The 15,801-nt window shown below is 59.3% G+C and overlaps 1 protein-coding gene across 1 annotated transcript; it reads right to left on the bottom strand.

Moving 5' to 3' along the window:
• Positions 1–250: 250 nt before the first annotated feature.
• METRNL (meteorin like, glial cell differentiation regulator) lies at positions 251–14,852 on the bottom strand. Its single transcript, XM_027052161.2, has 4 exons — positions 14,448–14,852; positions 8,877–9,265; positions 1,611–1,670; positions 251–764 (listed from the first exon to the last, which is right to left on the bottom strand). The coding sequence occupies exons 1-4, from the start codon at positions 14,612–14,614 to the stop codon at positions 448–450; spliced, it is 933 nt and encodes a 310-aa protein (XP_026907962.1). The 5' UTR covers positions 14,615–14,852; the 3' UTR covers positions 251–447.
• Between the last annotated feature and the right edge of the window lie 949 nt (positions 14,853–15,801).

Genomic DNA, 15,801 nt, shown 5'->3' with positions numbered 1-15,801 from the left:
GCTGCCAGTGGCCCAAAAGTGACCACGGCTAGCAAAACACAGTCTTTGAAAAACAAAACCAACCAAAAAATAAGTATTTGGCTCCGTAAATCTCCATCATAAGAAACCACTCTAAATGGTCCCCGAGCTTTGTACAAAGCCTGGTGCTGGGCATCCTCCAGGGGCTCCGGCCCCAGAGCCCTACCCAACACACCAGCCCAACACAATCCCATCGGGTGCTTTGGAAACACAGCATGAAATGGTACACAAGGCATTTTAAGACACTGGAGTTTATTTCCTATGGACGTTTCTTTTTTAAAAAAAATATAATAACTTAGTTTGCATCTTACAACATTTCCAATCAGTCAGGGAGTCCTTGGCCAGGACCTCGTGGGGTCAGAGGTGGCTTGTGCGCCGGGGAGCCCAGGTCCGAGCGCCCGCTGTGGCAGCAGCGGTGGCCACCCACAGTCACTCTGTGCCCATCTCGCAGGGGTTCAGGCCCTTCTCCTCAGCATCCTTGTACATCCTTTGGAAGTCCTTGAAGCGCGGGGCGCAGCCAAGGTGGGCCTCCCCGAAGTGTATGTGGCCCGTGAAGAGGAACTCCCCACGTCCGGGCCTCACACCACACTCCAACAGCGTGGTGACGTGCCCCCTCCAGCCACCGCCCTCTGGGGCTGGCCGGAAGACAGTGCTCTTCTGCCGGTACAGCCGGTTCACGTGCAGGTGGATGGCGGACTCCTGCTGCTCTGGTTCGTGGGTGACGTCCTGGATGGAGCCTCGGACGACTACGGAGGCAAGAACACGGGAGTCAGTGGGGTCACCAGGGGTGACCCTGCAGGGGCTGACCCTGAATTCTGCATTCCAGAAATCCCATTAGAAAGATCAGTTCAGACATTTGAGGCCCTCTAGGGGTTGTCCCTGCCACTCAGACTCTGTCAGGGATAACAGCCATATAAGTGGGGAGAAACAGAAGACAAAAGTCACATTGTGTGCATCAACGTTTCAAGTTAGAACAAGACACAACCGCAATTAACACACAACATCTACTGCCGCCCTGTATCCAGGTGGGACAGAAACGGGGCAGCTCAGAGGGGAGGGGGTGATGGGAGGGAGCTGGGCAGAGCAGGCCCAGGGCAAGGTCCCCCATCCTCCAGATGCAGGACCAAAACGTGGAAAGGAGCTCTGCACTCCCACCACACTACTGCCCTCCGAGCTGGAGGCGCTCAGAGCAGGGTCCAGCCAGGCTGCCTTCCCCCCGCCCAGAGTGCTTCCCCCCCCCCCCCCCGCTGCCCAAGAGCAAAAACACGCAGCTGAGTCCTGATCTCAGCCCCGGGGCCCCCAGGCTCCTCAGACCCCCAGGACCAGGAACTCCTGCTGGAGCATCCACAGGGGCCCAGAGGAGAGCAGGACTCTGAGGTGAGGCTAGACCATGCCTTGGAGGAAAATGCTCAGTGACCCCCTTGAACAGGACTCCCACCCCTCTCATCCGGCACAGATCTGTCCCTCCCCTATTACACCTCCAAGCCCAATGCCCTCAGCCATCTCCTCCCCAAGTTGAGTGCCAGCACTGGAAGGCCCTCCCAGGCCCAAGCGGGGCTCTTGACGTGTGGCAGGAGCACGAGGACACTTACCGAAGTCGCTGGTGCAGACCGCCAACAGCACCTCTGTGTCGCTGCAGGGGCGGCACGGGGCTGCAGGGAAAGAACAGGGTTAGGAGTAGGGTCTGCGGGACACAGACCCCGCTCACACCCACCAGGTCCCGTAAGAGCTCTGACCTCAAGGGAACAGGACAGAGGACCCAACCTCGGCCACCACACGGGGGGCGGGGGCTGATGAATCCAGGGAACCCCAAGCTCAAGATGTGGCTATGAAGGGCGTGCACCGCACCCCGAGGGACAGTGGGCATCCGTGCTGGTCCCCACCTAGCTTGTTGGTGCAGCAACTGCTGGGCCCCGGGGCAAACCACTCTCCCAGGCCCATCACCAACGGGAAACCAACCTGAGCTGGTCAGAAGCTACGTCCCCCACACCAGCCTGGCTGAGAGTCGCCTCCTTCCCAGCCTCCACAGCCACACCAGCCACTCACACAACACCTGTTCCCCAGGTCCCCATCTGTAGCCGAGACCAGAAGGTCAGGGCACTGGTTGCCGAAGGTGTCGGTGAGCATCGAGGGTCACGTCTGCAGGCCGAGGCCGTGGGGCTCTCGTCCAAACAAGTCCCAGCCATCAGCACGGCCCCCTTCCCCAGACCCCTGACCTCAGACCAGATCACTGCCTGCAAACACCGTCTACGGCAAGCCTGGTTCACAGAATCCCCAAACCCCCACAGCCTGGCGGGGTGAGGGTGGGGGCTGGCTTCCTCCAGCCAAACCAGGCCCCACCCCACTAACTTCTGCCCCAGCACGGCCCTCACCCTAACTTCCTCAGATTGGGTGAGGCCTCAAGAAAGGCGGGGGGGCACAAGCCTCTGGCAACTCCCCCCAGACCACGGCACTCCTAACCCAGGATTTGGGAGGACACAGCATGAATTGGCAGTCACACTGCACTTTTCAAGGCCTCTGCCCCCTGGCCGCTGAGTCTCTAGGGTCTGGCACAAATCCTCCCAGCTCAGGCAAAGGTTAGGTATGAAGTCTTGCTGGAATAAGATCACCTTCTCAAGGCCCCGGAACGTCCTGGCTTTGGCATTTGCTGGCCCTCACACGCGAACCGGGTGAGCAGTCACCTGCACCCTGGCGGCAGCAGACTCGAAGCCTCGGGGGCAAGGCCAGGCACCGAGCAGCTAGAGCTCAGAGAGGCCTTCTGGGGCGCGGGGCACAGGGTCTGTGCTGCCCTAGGCAGCACGGGGTCTCTGCGGACCCCAGGGCGTGGACAGGAGTTTCCAAGCACTGGCCCTGGTGGTCCTGCCCTGGGCAGGGGAGGATGTGTGTGCCCCAGGCCAGCTCAGGGGGATGTGACTCATTGGCCCACACACTGCCTGCCGCTTCTATCAGGTTCTCGGGAACCTGGCGAAGCTACGGGACTAGCAGAGCCGGTTGGGTGTGTTGAAGCCTGGCCAGCCTGGCCGAGAGGCTGTCCTACCCAGCTCCAAATCCCAAAGACTGCTGCCCACCTAGGGCACTTTGCTTCCATGTATAGACCCCCAGCCTCAAGGCCTCTCTTAAAAAAGAAGGCAGCCCACTGGGGGTCCCCTACCCTGCACACCCCTCCAGCGGCCCGCTGCCCACACACATAGGGCATGACGAGGCCGGGCTCTCCAGTTCTGCTCAGAGGCAAGGTCTAATTTCAGCCCCTGTGCCAGGGGGTCAGAGGCGTCATCCCGGGCACCCCTCATAAAGCATCTGCCCAGGAGAGAGGAGCCCCAGCAGAGTCCCTGGGGGCCAGGCCTCTAGACGCTCCAAGTGAGGGTGGGTGGGAAGCTCGGTCCACACAAGCTCTCTAGAGGCACATCTCAGGTTCTGAGTCGGCCAAGAGAGACCACAGGCAGTGCCCACAAAGGCAGCAGTGGTACAGCAACAGGCCCAGGCCACACCCGGCAGTCAGATACCCAGCCTGGCGGCCCGCAACTCACCAAGCCCGAGAGCTTGACCCTCTCCGTGGACACAGGCCCGGGGACGCCCGCTGAGGGCTAAGGAGGAAGGCGGCAAGGAGCCTGTCCGGGGTGGCCACCTACTCACACCCCCACTGCACTGCCGAAGCTGTGGGGGTGCCTGGGGCCCCGGCGGAGGGCAGTCAGCAGCCCGCAGATCCTCCCACCAGAAGCCTCAGGGAGCCGATACCACCACAGCTGAGCTAATAAAGTGCCACCCTGGAGACTTCCCTCATAATTCTGAGTTTTACAAAGCACAGGTCACCCCATTGGAAAATCCAGTCTGTGGATGCCAAGAGAAGCAATCTGGAAACAATTATTAATCGGAGTTGGGCTCATAAAGGCAGTGAAATGTGCTGGTTTCGGACACACTGAATCTCGTTTCCTTGCAGGGGAAGGTGAGGAGGGAGCAGCCAAGAGCCCAGTTGGGTTTACAGTTCTTTGAGAGGGGTTGGCTGAGGTGTGGGCATCTTAGGGAGAGTCTTCCGGAATGTGCACAAAATGAACTGAAGAAGGAAAACACAGGGTCAGGGAGAGCAGCTGGGGCTACTGCAGGGACCCAGGTGAGGACGGCAGGTGCAGGCAGGAGGACGGGGGAGGGCGGGAGGGAGGGCAGCACGCTTCATGCTAGGCCCTGGCCTGGGACAGGTCTGCAGATGGCCGCACGCTGGTCTGGCAGGAAGGACAACCAGGCAGACACACACAACTTCCAAAGGGAAAACTGCATGAGGACATCCGCTGGGGTCGTCACTGCAGCCAGTGACAGGTGGCAGGTTTGGTGGGTGCAGCACTGCACAGGGAGGGGACACGGCCGGCACGGGGCTGGTGTGAGCTGAGGCCCAGCTGCCACGTGAGGTTCTGGAGCCTCCTCCTCTTTCACCACAGCCAGCTGCGGGCCGGTGCCAGCCCGAGGTGGTCAGCCACCGCGGGGATATCTCAATCTCCCCCACCTCTCCTCCTGGCCTGTTGCCACCCCACCCTGTTCCTGCTGAGAAAGCAGGTGGATGCCACACACTTTCATCCCAGGAGTGCAGAGATGGGCGAGATGAAAGATAATTACAGAAAATAAACGATCCTTTGGGGGGAAAATCTCTTCTCTCCTTTTCTGCTTCTAGGACATAATGAGGCTTCTTTCGACTTCTGCTGACCTTTGCCACTCATCCCCCACAGCCCATCAGGGCCACCACCAAACCGAGAGAGCTCCTTAGTGGGGGGCTCGGTACCCACCCAGCCCACCCCTCAGGCATCATTCACCACCCCCCCCAACACATCAAACACAGCAGGTTTGACCAAGGAAGGGGGATGGAGCACACTGGAAACCGCGTGACTCGGGCTACCGGCCAGCAACGCCAATAACTTCCATGCATTAATGGCCAGCACCATCCCCTCTCACTGTGGGTCTAAAATGCCACTGTCTTCCCACCTCATCTGCTCAAGGAAGCCTGCTCTGGGTAGGCATCACATGGACCCCAAACCCCAAGCCCCAGAAGGTAGATGTGGCCAAGCCGGTAAGCCCCTGCTGTTCGGCTCCCGGAGGAATAAAAGAACAGACTGGAATCAGGGTTCCACCTGGGCTGCCCCAGGCAAACCAAGGAGAATGTTTGTCTCCACCCCCTAGAACCAGACAGAGCAACCCCCTGCCATCCTTCACTGGCCACCACCACACATCCCCAACCCTACTGGGCAACAGAGGGTCCTGGTGTGCCTGCTTCCCCACGTACACCAGGGCTCTGGGGAGGACGGCCCCTAGACAGCCCGGCCGGGTTCCAGGAGTGGCCTAGAGTTTCATCCATTAGTTAGCTGGATCTGGCCACTTGCCCACCTTTCGTGTCCTGCCAGAGTTTTTTAGCAACTGCGTTACTCAGATGCCCTGGTGAGGCCCATGGAGGAGGAGGAGGGGGAGGAGGAGGGCAGGGTGGGGAAAGGAGGCTCAATCCCGCACCCCCCCTCCACCCCTCGAGGTCACCTCCTACCACCCACCCCTCAATCTGCGCCTGTAAGGAGTGGCCTACCTCTCCATTCTGGCCTTTTCTTGGGTGTCAGTGCATCTCAGACCATACCAGAAAGCTGGTTATTCAAGTGCACACCAGGCGACCGCACTCACTGCAAACACTCCCAAGCGGGACCGTCCGGGACCGTGAGGCTCACAACACATCTCTCATCCGGGAGCCTCTCTGTTTTCAAGTCAGCACAAACTAGAAGCTACTATGAGTCACCAGTGAGGGAGAAGGCTCATCCACCTCCGCAGCAGGCAGGATCACTGACTGCCCAGCCCACAGGCACCTGCACACCTCCACGTCACAGGTGTCCAGCCTCCAGCTTCACCCAAGTTTCCTGCAGCTGCGGCCAGGGCCAGAACAGGAGAGAGCCACGAGCCACGCACTACCATCTGAGAGCCTGCCTGGCCCGGCAGACATCATTGCTGCCAGATGGCTGGCACCGACATTCCACATTACATACCCATTCCTTTGGCATTAAAGGCTTAGGAGCCCATCCCCTGATGAAAGGCAAACACCCCGGGGAGAAGGACGCACAAGCCTCCCCAGAGCCCCGCTGCCCCTCATCTCCCTCAGGCTGAGAAAGTGCTGAGCCTCCAGGAAGGGCCCAGAATCTGTGCCTGTTTCCATCTCAGCTCCTAGAACCCCACACACATCTGAGTCCCCCACCCCCAGTTCTGACAGTTGCTAAGTTTCTGGGCTGTCCCAGGCCTGATTCCTGGCCAACGCACAGACGCACATTCATACCCCACTATCCACGGGGTGCCTGGATCCCTGCAGGCGCCGGGTTTAAACAGACGCTCCAGGGCCCAGTGGGCATATGTCAGGGGTGGGGGAGAGGTAAGAAGGGAACCCCTGGGCCACCCAGACTGCCCAATGTCCAGCCACAGCTGAATGTCCTACATGGGGTCTCGAGAGATGCACAGAGGGCAAGCAGAGGCTGTGACCAGACAACCCACCATCACGCAGGACCTTGTCCCGGCAGCCCCACTGGAACCTAGGACAGCCCAACCACTGATCCCACAGGCCTCTCCCAAATCTGCTCACTGTCCTGGCCTGAAAACAGGGACCAGGGGAACCTGGGGTGCACAGACCCTGCCCACAAGGAGAGGGAGAGAGACTAAGTCTCTGGTCCCCGAGGGTGGAGCCATGGTCTCTGAGTCAACCCAGCCCATGGCCACCCTTGTGCATTTTGCTTCTGGACAAATGGAAGCGCTCAGGTGCCCAACAAAGAAACAACTGGCTACACAGGCAGCGCCAGCATCTGGTAAGAATGACCCACCAGGTGGAAGGAAGCTCAAGACACAAGAGAACAGGGACCAGCAGCAAATATCTTTAAAGGGCCATCAACATTCAATCAGTAAGAGGCGTCAGTGGAGCATGGGACTCCTGATCTTGGGGTCGTGAGTTTGAGTCCCACGTTGGGTGTAGAGATTACTTAAAAATAAAATACTTCAAAAAAAAAAAAGAAAGAAAGAAATTGTTAACAAGTTTCTAACATCTGCTTCACTCAGCCACAAGCATTAAATTCAGTGACTGGGTTTTTCCAGATTTTGTTTTTACTATTAGTTTATCTCTAGGTCCCCTACAGCGAGGCTGGGGTACCCTCCTCTAGCTCTCTAACCCACCCTCCTATAGCTGGTCATCAAGATAAAGGCTGTTGTGGTTAAAATATCATTCAGGTCCTGAGATTTACAGCAGCTTCCAGTGCTACCTTTCCAAGTGGGGGTCCTACCCGGGCGGCTGGCACTGGGAGGGGGGTGGAGGTCCTACCCGGGCAGTTGGCACTTAGAGGGGGGCAGGGTCCTACCCGGGCGGCTGGCACTTGGAGGGGGAAGGGGGTCCTACCCGGGCAATCCTACACTGAAGTTCTCCAACACAGCAGTTTAGTTTGAGAGAGACTGAAGGTTTTGAAAACTGATCTGAGCCAAGAATGCAGAACGATAAAATGCAGATTCACATACAGGAGAAAAGTCTACATTTCAAATCCTAGCAGATCTGTTTTACTTGAATTAAACATCTCATTTACTAAAATGTGGAGAATTATGCTATTCTTGGAGACGACCCACCCCTCAAACCAAGTGTCTCTGCCTTAGCACTGCTGCCACTTGGGCCCGGGTCACTCCTTGTACTGGGACCGCCGCGTGTACTGGGGGTGGTAGCAGCATTCCTCCCTGGACTGCACCACTCAATGCCATGGCACCCCTACCTGCCCATCATCCGGGCCAGCTGGTCACCTGGAGAATGGCCTTCTTGGAACCTACTCACAGGACAATCCAAGCTCACACCCCCTCAACCAGAAGGCGCCTCACCACAACCAGCTTCAAGACTGACACAAGGGGTACACTAGGACCCCCACCCCACACACTTGGACCCCAGGAGGTCATCTATGCCTTCGAGCAAGGGCCACGCTTGGCATGGGTGTCTATATAAGACGAGGACTTCAGTCCTTGTTCATGGCACATGGGGCGAGACCCGCCCCACGCGAGAGCTCTGGGGCCACTCACTCCTCCTCAGTCTCTGTCTCTGGAACTTTTCAGAGACCAACGCCACCTTCCACACAGGGCCCTGCCAAGCTGTCTGCCAACTCACAGTCCCCACGTGCACGCGCACACACACACACACACACACACACCCTTTGCTGCTGAGGGGACTCCTGCCAGCACCACAACGAGAAGGGCTCTGCGGTGGAGAAGGCTCCTCGAGGGCCAGCCTCACGGGAACCCCTGAGAGGTCCTCACTCACCTCACCAACCCAGGTGAGCTCCTGTGCCACCTGACTTGCTGCCGTTGTCTCCACTCCACATGGGGTGGCCCTTGTAACACCCACCCACAAAATGCCTCCGGAAGCTGGGACCAGCTCCACAATTCAGGTCAGCAAGGCTCTGCACCTCTCTGGAGAGTGAATCACCCTTGGCTCCCACCCAAAACTCGACGTGTCAGAGGCTGCAGCTGATGTCAAAAACACACAGCCAATCCACATATCAGAAGAAACACAGGGGCGGTGTGAACGGCCACAGCACCCATTTCCGATTACAGTCTCGAGCACAGAAGAGGAGCAGGGAGCCAGGACCACACCCCATCACGGCTCTCAGGTCCAACCTATGGCCGTTCTCAGGGCACGTGTGTTCACCCTCCTCAAACACGCCTCCTGAGACTGTGTTGTTTCCCCACGTGCAAAACACCCACAACACTAACGGGGCCACACACGTCCAATGCCCATCACACGGGGGGCCCGTCTGCCAGCAGCAGGCGGGTTCTCACAGAGACCGTGGGAGGGGAACACTGCCCTCCCCGCCCCGGAGGTTGCCACTCACCTGACTGGGCACGCAGGTCTGACTCCGCGTGCCGGCTGGTCAGCTCGTACTGGAAACCCGTGGTCCTCCGGCTAATGTCCTGCTGGGGCGTTGCCTCCACGAACAGGCCCCGCTGCTCGAAGCCAAAGCAGTGCACCTGGCGGGGCCCGCGGTCCCCGTCCCGCACCAGCAACTGCAGCTCTCCAGTTTTTTCCAAATAAATATTGGCGCCCGAGGAGTCCCTGAGGGGCTTGATGCACAGAGTCAGGTGTCGTCGGGAGGGCGGGAAGGTGTTGGGCCGCACGTTGACGATGAGAGCCCCAGTCGGGTACATCCACTCCACAGAGCCCGCCGAGCACCGTAGGTACACCTGCTCCACCTCCTTCCTGTGGGCCTCGTGCGTCAGCCCGCTGCAGAGGGGACACGCGTCAGCCGGGGCCCGGCACCCCACATGTACCCGCCTGGGGGACGCCCACCCAGGTGCATGAGCAGCCCCTCACCCACACGCGGGCTGCCACCACCTCTGCCCTGCTGCAAGGGGCCGTTTCCAGGGAGCGACAGTCCCCTCCGGCAGGCCTGCCCCAGAGAGTCACGGTGAGACGGGCCCACGCCCCGATGCGCGTAGACAATGTTTGTCTCAGACCCTCTCAGCACCTCGATGCTCCATCTGCCAGCCTTCAAGGCTGCAGCACTGGGCGCCCATGCCCTTGGGGCTCCCCGCGTCAGGGTGGCGATGCATGCAATGGGGGAAGAACCACGGAAGGGGGGACCTTCCGGAACACGTTCAAGGACACACCAACAGGACTCTGGCACAAATCCGAGTTCCAGATGACCAACCGAGGGCCAGGAACGATGGCAGATTCCCACTGAGTGTGAAAACAAGGAGCGGTTCACTTGGTCCAAAGAGTAGCTTTGAAACCAAATAGGAATGTTAGCAGCTTGGGGGGGCTGGAGGTTGTCGGTGACTTTTGTCTTTAGCACCTCACAGATAGGGTCAAGTGTTTCCATTTGCAAACCTGAAGACCCTGCATTGCCAATCATATCTTTAAAAATAAACTCAAATATCATCACAGCAAATTACAAAAGTAAGGTAATGGTCCTCCATGGGGGAGAGGCATGGGAGGGAATGCGTGAACAAGCCACAGGAGAGAGACGCAAACAGTGAGCAGACCTTTCACCTTCCCAAGGGGAAGCTTCTGCCAAGTTAATCTCACTCCTAATAAATGCTAAATAGGAAAAAATGAAGTCTGTACACTCTTCGTGAGACAGGTCTTGAATAAAGTCATTACGTTATGTTTTCAAGAAATTGAAACCATCAAAAACGTTAAAGTTTCCCCTACTCAAAATTTTAATGTGAATGTCAGCTTGTGCTGATGGTTACGTCATAACCACCAAGCAGCCCTGGAACTCAACCAATGACTTCAACCAAGTGTTTTATTACATGAAATTTGGTTCTGATCGGATCTCAGACAGGTTCACCCACATTCTTAGGATTTTTATGTGTAATAAACAATGCTATATTCAGAGCCCAGGCCTGGGTGAGTTACCAGAAACCTTTTCTACAGAGGAGAAAACACGTAACATATGGTTTGCATTTACTGTTGGTGACTCATGCTCTGGGCTCCAAAAAACCTCACTTTTCATTCGATGGCCAGCTGTGGGCTGGGGCTGCACAGTCATCCTGCAGACCACATCAGAGGGAGGTGTCAAGGAGGTGACCCCCCCCCAACCCCGCTCCCCACCCCCGCAAGGCCCTGGGTCACTAGCAGCCGGCCTGGCCTCAGATGCCTACCAGAGCCACACACGCAAAACAGACTTACAAATTACAGTCAAATAAAACTCATATAAGCTCCTCTGACACATATGTGTGGACGAGCATAATTATAGTGCTGTGTGAAAAAATTAGACTAAATGGTAAGTGGTTGACACAGATGACTATAATCACCTCTGCTCTCGGGCAGCCAAAACAAACTTTATCACAGTGTCCCTCCTCTCCTGTCTCCAGCCTCAAGGGGCAGCTGGACACTTGCCCTGTGCCCAGACACCAATCCTCAAAGCTCTCTCCCCTAAAAACCATCCTGTCCAGGCTTCACTTTCCTCTCTGTCGGGGAGGGACCCTGGGGCTCAAGGGAAAAGAAAGCCCATACCAAAGGCTTCGGATACTTCTCACTAAGTCACTTTAATCCAAACAGTGGACAGGGAAACAGAGAGGTCCACCCCCCACCCATATCTTAGGCAAGGGCAGAGGGAACGCTTATGGGGGACAGATGGCCAGCCCATGGCTGTCCCCAGCCTGCACAGATGACCCTGTACATCTTGTGCACTACACCTGGCTCCATTTATTCATAAGTCACTCGACTATAAGAGGACCGGGAACAACACGAAAGTGGACTTAGAAGAAATGTCCACCCTTTACCTGACGTCTTCACTGCCACCCAGAGAACTGTCTATGCCCATCCCAGGGTCCACGGCCAGCACGCCCCTCTGTTCTGCTCTCCCTCATGTTCTCCTGAAGGACTGAGATCAACAAGACGTGAGCCAGGCACTCAACACAGGAATGTTCACATGAAGGTCGGTAGCATGTGATGTGCAAGACCGCCACTCAGATGCTCACCGACTCTGATAAGCCTGGGACCCCACTGAGCCTTTAATGAAAGAAATCAAGGACTCCGAGCCTGTCTGGTGCTCACCAGAACATCTAGCTAAATCTCTCACCTCTAGGTTTCCAGCACCACAGCAAACCTGAACAAACTTCTGTTTATGCAAAATTGCTGGAGGTGGAAAAATGTGCCACATCTGTGATGTCACTGATGGTGGCATTAATGATTTTCACATGGCATGCAAGTGACACACTAATCAGGCAAAAATAAGATACCTGCTTTCTGATGTGATGAAGCTAGACAGAAAACACTCTGGTTCTAGTCACTCTTACAGAGCTGACAACACTGATTGATCTTGGGCTATTTAAACTAGATTCCTTTATTTCTCAAAAAACAACAACAACAACAACAAAGAGCCCGCCAGTGTCACTCTCCAGGGAAGTGTAGACACACCTTCAGGCAAAGGACAGCAAATTCCAAACCGACATGGGACTTTCTGCAGGGGTCAGTGTAGTGGCAGCAGGGTTCTTACTACTCACACCCACAGCCTGGCTCACCTGAGTCACCAGGAGTAAATTATGGTCTCTTGTTCACTTAAGTCAGGAAGAGCTTCGATCAAGGGCGAAACCCAGAGGTTATCACTGGAGTTACCTTTCATCTCCCCACCCAGTAGGAGAGCTAGCCAAGGTATGACAGACCCACAAACCCTGCCGACGGCAGTGGGAAGGTTCGTGGTCCACCTTTACAACCACAGCCTAATAAAGATCAGGGCGCTGTCCTGCCCCTGCACAAGGGACCGAGATTGCAAAACCTCCTGCTTAATTGCTTGGAAACACCCAGACACGCATTTCAGCCTGTCAAATGTGAGTGGCCAGTATCATAAAGAGCAACTCCCTCCCTATCAGGGGATCGGAACGCACCCAGGGTATTGGGGCTCACACCACCCTGTGCTGTCTTTAGAACAGCTCATAAAAAGTCATAAATGTTACAGGAGTCTGCAGGCAAACCAGCAAACCCAAGTTTCCACAGCAAGGATCTGTCAGCTGATCTGCAAGGCATATTGATCGCTAGGGCAGCAATTACAATGGAAGGGGAGCTTATAATCCAGGAATGTGGCCTGGGCCTGTCTTCCGTCCAGATCCCACTGGGACAGCCCCTGCAGCCACCCTCTGCCAGCAGACTCTGCCTTTGCGCTGAGTGGAGGACAGCTGGAGGCAGTCCAAGACCCGGGGTATGTTAGCAAAGATGGAGAGAGGAGGGCAGCAGGTAAGCGTCCCTGCTTCTCCAGGTAGAAAAGAGGAGGCAGACCCCTGCTTGGTCCAGGAGCTGGTTGGCTCTAATGACCAGCACTCACTCACAGCCCTCTCTGATCCCCAGGAGAGGCAGCCCCCTTCCAGGCACACAGTCCTCAGAGAGCCTGAAAGGGTGTCAGCTCCTCTTCTGGAAACTCAGGCTCCCAGGGTGGGACAGGCTTTCTGTTTCTGATCTGCTGAAGCAGGACACCCTAGACCTCAGTTTAGGGGTGCACTGATTCATCCAGCAGAAGCTGCAAGGCAGGGAGTTTAATTAGGAGCGTGGGGGAAAGGGCAGCCCTGTAAGAGTGTGTCAGAGTCAGAGGCTCCCAGCCAGCCTTGTGCTGGCGCCAGCATTCTGCAGGCCAGCCCTCCCCCAGAGCTCCAAGCTCGTGGCCCCAATCTTAGCAGCCCTGCATCCCAGCTCGGGTGTGCGTGCAAGGGAGGGAGGGCACCACAGGCCCGATCTCTGGAGCCCAGAACCCCGGCTTTGGCGGTGGGAAGTGGGGAGCAGAGAGCAGGGCGATTGCCAGTCTCCACAGAGAACTGGCTCTGTAAGTATCCAAGATGACCAGCGGCTGCCCTGCTCACACAGAGCCCAGCACCCTGGCACAACCCCCCAAGCTTCCCGGAAAAACTGTCTTCACTCAAAAAAAACCCGTGACACCCTCCCCCCCCCCCCACCTCCCGCAGCAGCACGAGGTGTGTGCTGGCAGGAGTCTTCCCATCAGGTGTGAGGGCGAAGGGCTCGGGTAGGGGCCCTGCTCCACCGAACACACCGACCCCGCGACCCGAGGGCAGCTCCTGCCCACAGAGTTCCAGAGAAGGAGATGCGCATCCCTGAAAAGTCCTGAACCTGCACCTTCCGCGGCACAAAACCGGCTTTTCCAGCTGCGAGCCGAGCCGCCTGCCCGGGGCGACAGCGCCCTGGGCGGATGGCGGTTTCTCACCAAAGTAGCTGTGCCCTCAGGCGCCCCGCCCGCGTATACTTGTGATTTGCAACTCCTTTCTGCTTGTCACACATCAGTTTAAAAAAAAAAAAAAAAAAGTCCTCGGCTGCCACGGCGGAGGGGCGTGAAGGGGGGCTCCCCGAGCCCAGCGCGCGCGCTGCCAAGGGCGGCCTGACCTTCACCGGGGCCGGGACGGGGATGCAGGACGCGGCGGGGCCCGCACTCGGCCCGCGCACAGGTGTCCGCCCGCGGGTCTCCGCGCGCACGGGAGCGGTCGGCACCCCGGCCGGCGCCAGGGCCCCCGCTCGGTCCTCCGAAGCCCCCGCTCCCTCCCGCGGACCCGCCGGCCCTCCCTTCCCGCTCGGCCCTGAGCGCAGGCCCCGCTCCTCCCGCCCGGGGCGCGCAAGTCCTCGCCGCGGGCAGAGCCGGGAGGGTCGGAGAACCGACCTCCGCCCGCCTCCAATGCGGGGTCCGCGCGGGGCGAGCGGGCTGTCCGGCCGGGACCGACCCCGCCGCGCCGCGGGCGCACCTCCCTCTGGGCGTCCTCCGGGCCAGGGCACCGGGCCGCCGCGGGCTCTTTTGTTCTAGAACCGGGGGCGGGGGCGACGCGGACAGGACTTGGCCTGGAGGAGCGGGCCCCAGAGTCCCCGCCCGGGGCCGCGCCCCCGCACGCTCGGCCGGCCGGAGCGGGGAGGGCACGGGAAGGGAGGCCAGCGGCCCCGAGGGCTGGGGGCGCGCCGGCGGACTCACCTCCCCTTCCAGCTGCACCGGTCGCTCGAGTACTGCGCGCCCGCGCCGCCCAGCAGCGCGCCCAGCAACAGCAGCAGCAGCGGTGGCGGCGGGCCAGGGCCCGGGGCGGGGGGCCGCGGCCACAGCTGCCCCGCGCGCCCCCCGGCCGCCCGCGCCGCGCCCCGCATGCTCCGGCTCTGCCTGGCCGCCAACCCCGCGTCCGCGCCTGCCGAGCAGACCCTCCACCCGGCGCGGCCGGGCGGGCGGGGCTCCAGGTCCAGGCGAGTCACGTCGTGCGCCCCCCGCGCACCCGGCGCGGCTGCCCGCCCATCCCGGCCGCAGCCGGGGCCGCTGGAGCCGCTGGAGCCGCTGGAGCCGCGCAGGGAGCTCCGCGCCCGCCGCCGCCACCCGAGCCTCTGAAGCAGACGAGTCAGCGGTCCGCGTCCCGGCTCAGCTGGGGACCCGTCCCGCCCCCGTCCCCGCCCCCGCCGGAACTCCGCCCCGTGCGCGCGCTGCGAGTGCTGCGAGCTCCGCGCCCTGCGCGCCCTGGCCGGGAGTCTTGGGGCGGCCCCGCGGAGAGGAGGGGCCCGCCCGAGGGACCGGGAGGAGGGTCCGAGAGAGAGTCCCCAGCCGGGAGAGAACGGGGCAGCAGCACGCGCCCGGCCGGTACGCCGCGGGACGCGGAAGAAACCCGAGACCGCAAGTCTGTGCGACCTGAGCCGGCGCCGGGCCAGCGGGCGCGTCCGCAGCGGCTGCGCCTTGGCCCCATCGCGGAGACTGAGCCGGGAATGGCCGCTGGGCTGCGGTGGGGGCTCCTGGCCGGGCCACTACTACTGTGTGAGCGACCAGACTCCATCAGGGACGTTCCTGATCCAAACCTGTGCTCTGCAGAGGTCCGGACTCTGCTCCGGTCTGCAGCCCGTGCGGGAGGGGAGGAGCCCAGCTGTGGTTGGAGATGAGACCTACCCGCTGTTGAGCGCCCCGTGGACTCTAGAGCATCCACGTCCCCGAAGGGCTCTGCATCGCTGCGGACCCGTGCCCGCTCGTCCCCACCACCCCCAACCCCGGAGTTGGTCTGGTACCTGTGTCCCCAACCTCCCGCTTGATTCTTCCTGGAGACTGTCTGATGCCTTGTTAGGTTTTAGTGGTGTCCTGACCCCTGTGCTCTAGATGCGAGTGCCACCACCACCAGACCTGGCAACCCATACTGGCTCCAGGTATTGGCAGAGGCCCCCAGTCACTAAGACCCCCGTCCTAGCAGGACCCAGCGTGGTGAGTTGGTGAGTACAGTGTGATGAGGCCAGGAGCCACAGCTGGGTCTGCTTAGAGGGTGGATGGGGTCTGCCGTCCTACCAGGTCATCACCCTAGAAGAAG

The sequence above is a fragment of the Acinonyx jubatus genome, chromosome E1 (assembly GCF_027475565.1).
Source record: "Acinonyx jubatus isolate Ajub_Pintada_27869175 chromosome E1, VMU_Ajub_asm_v1.0, whole genome shotgun sequence".
NCBI classification, from domain to species: domain Eukaryota; kingdom Metazoa; phylum Chordata; class Mammalia; order Carnivora; family Felidae; genus Acinonyx; species Acinonyx jubatus.
This window is presented reverse-complemented; position numbering and strand designations above follow the sequence as displayed.

What these genes read in the sequence shown, in the direction of transcription:
- METRNL (XM_027052161.2), bottom strand. Translation starts at nt 14,614, where the DNA reads ATGCGGGGCGCGGCGCGGGCGGCCGGGGGGCGCGCGGGGCAGCTGTGG. An exon ending in CGGTGCAGCTGGAAGGGGAG is followed by an intron (nt 9,266 to 14,447) that starts GTGAGTCCGCCG and finishes TCCCCTCTGCAG; the next exon opens with CGGGCTGACGCACGAGGCCC. An exon ending in AGACCTGCGTGCCCAGTCAG is followed by an intron (nt 1,671 to 8,876) that starts GTGAGTGGCAAC and finishes CTTTCCCTGCAG; the next exon opens with CCCCGTGCCGCCCCTGCAGC.